Genomic DNA, 10,048 nt, shown 5'->3' with positions numbered 1-10,048 from the left:
TACTTTTAATAACATTATAAATACGTATATCGTATAATTTATATGTATATTTGTGGGGGAGGGGGTTTGTAGATTATGATCTTTCTCCCCCCACCAGTCTTAAATGATTTTGCACCCTGCTGTAAGGTGATGTTACTAAGAGATAGTTTTATTTTTGAATAGTTTAAGATTAATCCTCCTTAATTTCACATTGAAGTTTATTGTATAGTATTTTTCCAGTGTTTGTGGCACTCCATTTATATAGGTTTAGTCTGTGGTTTTCTGTATGTATGTTTGCCTTTGCTCATCTGTTATGATTATGTATATTACTATTTTTATTGAAGTTTTTGATGTTGTGCTTTACAAATAGGAAGCATTGTAATATATATAGGGATGGTATTGTAAGTATTGAAAGTTTGGTGAACAGATTTTTTAAGATATATGTGGAGGCTTATGGACCTTTTTATTGAGTTCCCCCTATGCAATATGCCATACCTTAGTCTAGATTCTACACTTGCATAATAGAGTATTTTTACCATTTTTTCGTTAGAGATACTGCTCACTATCTATGCTTTGAGTTAATAAATGAGTTATAAATAACGTATTGTAGCAAGTATTATACATTATTATTCTCATTGTTTTTTCAGTAAAGTATTTGTAAAGTAAGTCTACAATTGGGTTTCAGTACATCTGCTAGTTCATAGTAGAAGTAATTTGAAAACAGTAGAAATTTTCATCAGAGATATGCTGTAATTTGTCTATGCAGTGGCGGCGATTATGGGGTGAGGGGTCAGTTCCCCTCACACACACTTTTCGCCACATTTGCCCCCGCACTATGCTAAATCTTATCTACAAAGGGAAATATACTGTCTTGCCCCCCCCGCCGGTTTTAGCACCCAATCGCCGCCACTTTGTCTATGTGTAGATATACCTCATTACTTTACTGTTTTACTCACATACACATGACTTCCATATACACACACACACACACACACCAGGAATTAAAATATTTTGAATTCTAATGTAATATTACATAACCAAGATAAGAATAAGAAAGGTTATTTGATACAAAAAGTCAGAGAAAACACAATTTGTATAAAGAAGAAAAATAAAAGAAAATGTCATTAATTTTTAATTGAGAACCAAATTTTTCTTTCTACAATTACTGTTGTTAATATGTTGTTGAAAAGTTCAAGTTCTTACTATGCAAAAAGGAGTTTATACTAATCATAAAGAAAACTATAAGATATTCGTTTAGTTAGATGCTTTATTATAGTTTAGAATAATTACTAATATGTACATTATAGCAGAAATCTGTGTAAACCTTAAAAACATTCAAGTAATGTGTTTGCATTTGTAAAAATATATATCAATTCCAGAATATTTTTTATCTAGGTTACATTACATGAGTGTCAAAACATTGCTCTTTTTTTATTTCAATGCAAGCATATTGTGTCACTTCAACATAATTCTTACCAGTTATATTAAGTTTCAAATTCACAACTTTCTACAAATACAGAAATTGTTTTAATAATTCCACCACCTTATTTCAAAAGGCAATGACCACAACCTGATGTGCATTTCAGACTGAAATGTGATATATATGTCTTTTTTTCTGGAATTACAAAGTAACAGTGATATTACTTGAATCAGCTTCAATAGTGTGTGTTATCATTGTCTAAAAGCTTCATAAAAGTGTCATTATTTGCAATATTGCTTCTCTTTTATTTCTTAAGTTAAGGATAAAAGGATATTCCTATACTACACATATATATTATTGACATACAATGTTTTAAGTTCAGGTCGAGACAGTTTTCCTGTTCCTGTGAGTGGTAAAGAATCAACAAATAGCACTCCACCTTTTAAATGTTTGTAGTAAGGAGTTTTGTCTGGAAAAAAATGAAAAATTATATTAGATTCTTAGTAAGTGAAGTCATGTTTGAAATTGGCTTGTACACTCCTCCAATATGGAGTCACATGATTTAAATTTTTACATTTATACAAAGTTCGTTGATAAGGCTAGGTGGTTGGTTACCCAAGTGTCCCCTTCAGAAACAAACCAAGTAAACAAAGATAAATAAGTGCTTTTTCTGCACATGTATGATTTTTTTGTTTTGTTTTATTCCTTGTGATCTCATGTTGTCATTCAAACCCCAAAACCATGAATGTGCTAAATCTTATTTTTGAGATGAAAGCATTTTAATATTCAATATCCAAGAAGAAACAAGTTTTTACATTTGGATAAATAGAGCAGAGAGAATTGGATGATACCCTAAGAATTATGACAACTGATTCTTGCTCGGCATTTGGATTTTATTCAACAAATGAAAGTGGAGAGATTTCAGGCAACCAGTTTAGCCATACAAAATTCAATCAACCTCAAACAGAAAGGTGGAGTGCGGCCCAGGACATTCACATACAGATGCATGGAAGCTGACCTCCAATACGAGACAGCCCTAACCATAGATGTAGGCCTGACATTTAACAATGTAGTGCATGGAAGATGCAGACAACCAAGAACTTAAAAGGGTTTCATTCCCACACCACCCCCACAACATCTGGCAGAGTATCGAAGACACTAAACATCAAGACAAACCAATTTTCCGAAGTGGAAGAGCCTTACCACACCTCAGGACATACTACTTACCAAAGCTTACATCTATGGCTTGTAGAAGAACACATCCCAATGCTGACTCCAGTACATTGGCAGGACCATGTTCACAGTATAAGAACAAATAGGAGAGCACCTAAGCGATGCAAGAGAGAATCACCTAGATCGGCCGTTGTTTAACACCTCAGAACCTAATAGGCTCCTTCACAAAGAATATTAATAAGGGGACCCATGACATCATCCAGTAGAAATTGGCACTAAATTTAGAGACAGGGTAAGCACACTCCACTCACTAATTGTACTTCAAGAGATCCCGGACAAGAAGTAGAAATGTGTAACTGCTGCATGAATCACATTGCACTGAATAGCACAGCACAGCAGAGGCCATAACCTAGAGTACTACCATGCTAAATCCCCGTACGGGAACTTGCAGCAAGAAGTGGCAACATTTGAATCCCTCCTCCCCGAAGAAGCCATCAGGGAAACAGGATTCTGTCAAAATTACAGTTCTGCACTATGAGTGGGGTGTGGTTCTTATTTGTGGCCCTAGCGAATAATTCAACTCGATTGTAAATATTAATGGTGGCCGCGGTGGCTCAGTCGGTAACGCGTCTGACTACCATGCTCAAGGTCCCGGGTTCGATCCCCGGCCGGTTCAAATCCGGGAACTTTTCTAACGATGGAAGCGGCCCCGGCGCACACCCAGCGTCGAATAACATGGGTACCTGGGGGAAACCCTGGGGGGTAAAGGCGGTCAGGGGCGTGATGCTGATCACATCACCCCCACTCATGACCGGATCAAGAAAGTGTGGGGCGTTACCCCCACACCCCCTATACGCCTTCATGGCGTGGTGCTAAACACAGGGGAGCACTTTACCTTTACCTTTTGATTGTAAATCAACAGCCACTAGATGACTAATCGCAACAACCGAGAGTAAATAAATCAGTGACCAGGGCATGAGAAAGTGTAGAGGGGGAATCAGGCTATTGATAACACTTAAATAGTAGAAATAATAACAACAATAATTATTAGTATCATTATCATGGATATTTTTCTACTCAACTCACTAGATAAGAGAATATCCAGAATAACTCTTTTTCTTTATTTTTTTTAAAGATTCTCATACAGTTAATGTGCTGAAATGCATATCATTTTATTTTATTATTAACTTTTACAAGGAAAAGCTTTAAAAGTTAGGGGGAATTTTACTCAAAGTTTGTGGTGTGGCCTCACACACAAAACTCTAATGTTTGGAATTTTCAAAACTGTGGAATCATTCATTATTTGGTTTTAATGGTAGAACATGAAAGCATAGCCTGGAGCATGCATTTTACATTCAATTATTTTGATCTAACACAGTTTTTACTTTTCTTATTAGGTTTGGATACAAACTACCTGGACTTTATTTCCATTATAAACTCTAAACAAATAAAAAACTTTCTGATTTTTTTGTAGCTTGAAATGAACGGCGTCAATTTCCAGGGGAGAGGTTGATTGTCTGTTTCATCCCCTCCCTGCATTGCCCATAATATGTGATGAATTACCATTTCTAAACATATTGTGGCTGGGTGCGTATTACTCACTAATATAAACAATACTAAAAATAGTATAAAATTTAAAGAACTACTTACGTGAATGAGTAAGCAATTGTTGAAGAACGACGTTTCAGGGTACAACTGCCCCCTTTATCAGGTTAATAATTCTTTCTAAGCACTAAAACATAATGCTGAGTTGTAAGGTGTAATATGAGGATTAGGTAGAGGGTTGGGTTGAAAACACTTAAAAACTGTCCTTGACATATTTCAATTTAAAAAAAACCTCACTATTTAAAACACCCATTAAAACCGAAAGCACCCGTATCCATTAAGATCCCTTAGAAACAGGAACTCATAAAAACATGTACGATTGCACATCTGGCACTGGTGAAACAACTTCAATCGGAGAAGAGGTGAAAGCTACTTCCCCTCTATCCCTTTCCTACTCTCCCCTCCATTTACGGCAGCTCTGACGACTTCCGGAGTAACATGGAATCCAATGTTAAGTTCTTCTTCGTTGCTTTGACCCACTTTTTGAAAATCCTCACCCATCCCTCTTCGAAATTCCCATCATCCGGATTAAGTTTTACATTTCTCCCCATGCAAATATTTGCAGCCTCGTAAACATTTCTATTCAATGTATTCCTTTCTTTTCTGATAACCTTCCTCTTGATAATTTTATGCCCGCTCCTGATTATATGCTCCGAGAACCCTGTTTTGGGGACCCCTTCTCTAATATCATCATCATGGTCGCCCCATCTTACACGCATGCTTCTACCCATCTGTCCTATATACTCTTTTCCACATTTGCATATAATTCTGTATACACCTTTAAATCCCTCGGGGTATCCTTTCCCTTTATCACCCTTTTTAAAATCTGTAAAATGTTTTTCCAAATTCCGGGGAGCCTTCATCCCACATTTAATCCCATCGTCGTCGAAAACTAGACTCAAGAACGAAGTTTTTCTTGTAAAGAAGGCTAGATCGGAAATTAAATAGAAATCTCCATTGTGGAGAATGTGCACCAGTTACAATACATTGTTAATCAAGAATTACACCATTGACATCCTTTCTATGAACCTAAGGCACCTCAGTAAACCGACTATTAATACAATGACCTAAGCTTAAACGCATAATTTCCTAATGAAATGATATGTGATCAAGTGTGTGTGTATATATATATATAGGAAATAATTTTAAATGTATTCTTATGTAGGTGTGTGTATAATATATATATATATATTACAGAAATATATGAAATTGTATTCACTATGTATCTTTCATATGGGCTCTGTAATTAGGTATGTACCTGTTGAGTTCGATAAATAAATAAATAAATATTCCCTTATCGTTTTTTTAATTTTCTCCGATACCCATTTGAAGTATGGGATCCCAACAAAACTAACTATCCCCTTACTTTTTTCTTGCTCTTTCCTGTTTTTCTCATTCGTGTATACGATTGTCTCTCTTTTGATAATTTTCTGTGCTTTCCCAGCTATCCTATTCAATTCATGTGTGGTGAACCCATTCTTTCTTCCCACCTCCATAATCCATTCTACTTCCTTTTGTTTTTCATCCTCTTTGTTGCATAATCTTCCTGCTCTAATGAAGAAATTAAGAAAAACATTTGTTTTTATTTTCCCGGGTTGTTCTGATTTTTTATTTATGTACGTACATGTCCCCGGCTAACAGCTTATGGTACTCACCTGTCTCTATTCCTTTATCCAATTTCGTAATACTAAGATCCAAATAATTAATCCTATCGTCTACAAGGTTTTTCATGGTGAATTTAATGTGTGGGTCCTGTTTTCCTAACTCTTCAAAAAAATTATCAAGCTCTGCTTTCTTTCCTATAATTAGTATATCATCGACGTACCTCCCGTACGATAAAGGGAAAGGAAACCCCGAGGGATTTAAAGGTGTATACAGAATTATATGCAAATGTGGAAAAGAGTATATAGGACAGATGGGTAGAAGCATGCGTGTAAGATGGGGCGACCATGATGATGACATTAGAGAAGGGGTCCCCAAAACAGGGTTCTCGGAGCATATAATCAGGAGCGGGCATAAAGTTATCAAGAGGGAGGTTATCAGAAAAGAAAGGAATAAATTGAATAGAAATGTTTACGAGGCTGAAATATTTGCATGGGGAGAAATGTAAAACTTAATCTGGATGATGGGAATTTCGAAGAGGGATGGGTGAGGCTTTTCAAAAAGTGGGTCAAAGCAACGAAAAAGAACCTAACATTGGATTCCACTCTGGAAGTCGTCAGAGCTGCCGTAAATGGAGGGGAGAGTAGGAAAGGGATAGAGGGGAAGTAGCTTTCACCTCTTCTCCGATTGAAGTTGTTTCACCAGTGCCAGATGTGCAATCGTGCATGTTTTTATGAGTTCCTGTTTCTAAGGGATCTTAATGGATACGGGTGCTTTCGGTTTTAATGGGTGTTTTAAATAGTGAGGTTTTTTTTAAATTGAAATATGTCAAGGACAGTTTTTAAGTGTTTTCAACCCAACCCTCTACCTAATCCTCATATTACACTTTACAACTCAGCATTATGTTTTAGTGCTTAGAAAGAATTATTAACCTGATAAAGGGGGCAGTTGTACCCTGAAACGTCGTTCTTCAACAATTGCATACTCACTCTCTTAAGTAATTCTTTAAATTAATTTTATACTATTTTTAGTATTTGTTTTTATTACCATTTCCATCCTAGATGGAAGTGGTTCTTCAAAATTAATTGTACAACCGCCAAAACAGTAAGGCAGAAATACTACGCTGTGCTCTGGTTGTTTACCTGCAACATATCTTTGTATCTCCTCTTGTGTGACCGAACAGCCAGGCTTCTTCATTACTATGGCTTTTGCCACAGCTGTACATGTCGGATCAGGGATTGCAATTACACCAGCAGCCATGACGGATGGGTGGGTTTGTATCAAAGCTTCTATTTCACTTGGAGACACCTGCAATGTAACGTATGGTTTATAATAATACATGCAGTGAGGTATTCTGAAAATTTGACCTGGTTTACCGCAACAATTCTTATTTATTGTATTATTCATTCTTCTCCCATTTAATTAGATATAATAAAATATCAATGCATACGTGCAAGTATGCAACAAAAAAGTCCAACAAGTTTAAAAATTTTCCGGCAATTTCACTATGCATGAAAAAGTTAGTTTACTGGCGGCAAATGCAATAACATGAGAGAAAATGTTCTAAATGTCAATGTTACATGGGTAAATATAAGGCAAATAGAATAACATTTCTCATAGATATTATGCATTATAATTGAAAAATTACCATTATTGTTCTACATACATTCTACATAGTAATTAAAATTATCATCAATTTAGTCTCGTCATAGTTTCATTTCCATGTCTGGTGCGTATTTGTTAAAAAATATATAATTGATTCATTGCACAAATTCAAATCATAAGCTTAGTTTAATTGAAGTTCTCACTTAAATTTAGAATAAAATCATTTAACTTCGGAAACACATAATTTATTTACCCATCAGTTTCAGGGATTCACTGCTGAGAATATGTTCTCAAAAACCATAGGCCTTTTGTAAATGGAGAATAGTGAGTTATCGAAACTGATAGGTGAATAAATAATGTTCTTTGCACGTTACACTATATTGTTGGTTATTTATGTAAGAAGTGGATTCAGTGTATGTTTTATATCATAAAATTACCAAAGATATATAGAAAATTAAGTTTGTAATTAAAGAACATCAACTGAAGATTTCAGGTTACTTACATGATGAGATTGATGCTTAAATGTCTCTTTAACTCTCTCAACAATGTAAAGGAATCCTTTGTTGTCAAAGTATGCAATATCTCCAGTGTGCAGCCATCCTTCTTTGTCAATAAGTTCTTTTGTTGCCTACAAACAAGAACAGAGAGTTTCGTCAAATGGTTCATTATTCCAAAACTAAGAACGTGCATTATTTGAAGAATATAAAGTGTTTTATGCCACAGAACAGTATTCTATCGTACTTCTATGTGGTTGGACAAATACAATAAATTTATAATCACATGCAGATTTTAAAAAATGTTATTTCTCTGTGTATATCTGTATTAGCACTTGAAGTGGAAAATGCTAGCTGTGGATATGCTTGGTGGAGCCTTGGGGTTAACTGGGTGGATTCACCTATGATTTAACATAGTGACAATGAGACAGCTGGGGGATGATTTGCAAAAATTTTGCTAGCTTGGGGATACCATCCACCCTCGTCCTCCTCATTTGGAGCGGTGATCATTTATCACACTCATTTACATCCCTTCTTAGTAACTGACACAGCAAATTTGACATTTTATGATGAACATATTTGACAAATGCTTATACTCTGTGTGGTATTTGAAAGAGGCACATAGGAGAGGTGTGGAGGTGTTCTCTCAATCTTGGCCATGTGATCAGAACCATACTCCAAACACCTTTACTTCCAAGATACCCATCGATTAGATGTTTGGTTGGTTCCAGAACCATGTTATGCATTAAGTTGTCAGAAAAATTCCCAACCAAGATCATCCACCCTGCGACTCGAACCTGGGTCTCCAGGGTGGCTGACAGACACCCTTAAACATGAGTTTGAAAATATGAGAGGCAGCATATATTCCTAAGGGACAAGATAAACTTTAATAATGGAGAGAAAAAAATGATTCTACATGAACTTCTCTTTTCCATACTGGATTTACTTTGATAAAATGTGAGGAAACTGTATGTAAGAAATAGAACAATACTAAATTGATAACTACAAACTTCTAACAATTCAGGTCATAGACAAACATCAAATCTGTGCAATCCCAGAGGAGGCTCTAATTTTATTCCACGTTTATTATTGCGGTTAACCTGAAAGAGTCTTTAAACAAAAAAAAATGAAAAGCTAATAACACTATCTATATTTTACTTTCAGTACATCCTAACAAAGCAATTATTATTTTGAAATTGTACCAAATCGGTGTTTGTATTATTCTAAATATGCCCATTTTGATAACCATAATACAAATTATGCCTCAGTAAAGTTGCATGAATGCATACAAAGGAGCGAAGTAACATACACAAAAAATGTTTGTGTACACAATGTTACACGTAGAGAGAAAAATGTTACTTTCATACATTGCATTCCACCCTTGAAAAGAGACTTACCTCTGGCCTGTTAAGGTATCCTACAGTTTGGCAAGGTGCTTTAACAACAAGTTCTCCTCTCTGATTGGCTTCCAAACTATTTCCTGTTTCTAAGCAAACAATCTGGAAAAAGTAGCGTATTGTTTCAGTGTTGTGAATACAAATTAGATAGATAAAATTTGTTGTCTCAAATATAAATCCATTTGTACATGAATACATTAACACATTCATTTAACACAAACATTTATGACCATTATGCAAAATAAATTATATTTCACATTTGTTAGTAAATTTTTATTGTTTATTTATGTATATGCTCATAGGCGTGCACACGGGGGGCAAGGGGACAATTTCCCCCCTAATCATTGACATCGCAGATTTTTCCATGGGACATATTACCCCGATAATAATAGTGTTGCCCCCTCAAGAGACACCACTTGAATTTGAAATTATCACGTTCCTGCATCTCCAATTAAATAACTGTGACTGAAATCAAGTTATACATGTGAAATATATACTTTTAGATTGACATTCGTTTTCTAAGGAGTGGTTAGCATATCGCGCTACGACGCCAGGGGCGGGTTCGAATCCTGGCCTGGGCATGGATGTTTGTGTCCATTCATCAATTTTTATCATGTCATCACTAATCCCCATCTTCGAAAATTAGCCAAAAGAGGTACAAAAGGCGAAGTAAAATAAAGCAAATCAAATCAAATCGTTTTTTAAGAAGGAGGTGTGGCCACCCTTGCTCCCCTTCCAGACTTCCATGCCCCTGTATTATTACAGTTTCACCT

The 10,048-nt window shown here is 35.6% G+C and overlaps 1 protein-coding gene across 1 annotated transcript in view; it reads right to left on the bottom strand.

Annotated features, from left to right (window-relative positions):
- Positions 1 to 1,066: 1,066 nt before the first annotated feature.
- The window catches only part of LOC145980564 (uncharacterized), a 53,779-nt gene continuing 44,797 nt past the window's right edge, over positions 1,067 to 10,048 (bottom strand). The window contains exons 10-13 of the mRNA XM_083113595.1: positions 9,276 to 9,377; positions 7,887 to 8,012; positions 6,922 to 7,087; positions 1,067 to 1,868 (exon numbers count right to left, since the gene is read on the bottom strand). Of these exons, the coding sequence (XP_082969721.1) occupies positions 1,741 to 1,868; positions 6,922 to 7,087; positions 7,887 to 8,012; positions 9,276 to 9,377 (522 nt within the window). The 3' untranslated portion in view covers positions 1,067 to 1,740. The remainder of the gene's footprint in view (positions 1,869 to 6,921; positions 7,088 to 7,886; positions 8,013 to 9,275; positions 9,378 to 10,048) is intronic.

Source organism: Lepisma saccharinum, chromosome 28 (assembly GCF_977018435.1).
Source record: "Lepisma saccharinum chromosome 28, izLepSacc3.1, whole genome shotgun sequence".
In the NCBI taxonomy this organism is placed as follows: Eukaryota; Metazoa; Arthropoda; class Insecta; order Zygentoma; family Lepismatidae; genus Lepisma; species Lepisma saccharinum.
The sequence above is the reverse complement of the archived record's forward strand: the minus strand, read 5'-3'. Positions and strand labels throughout refer to the sequence as shown.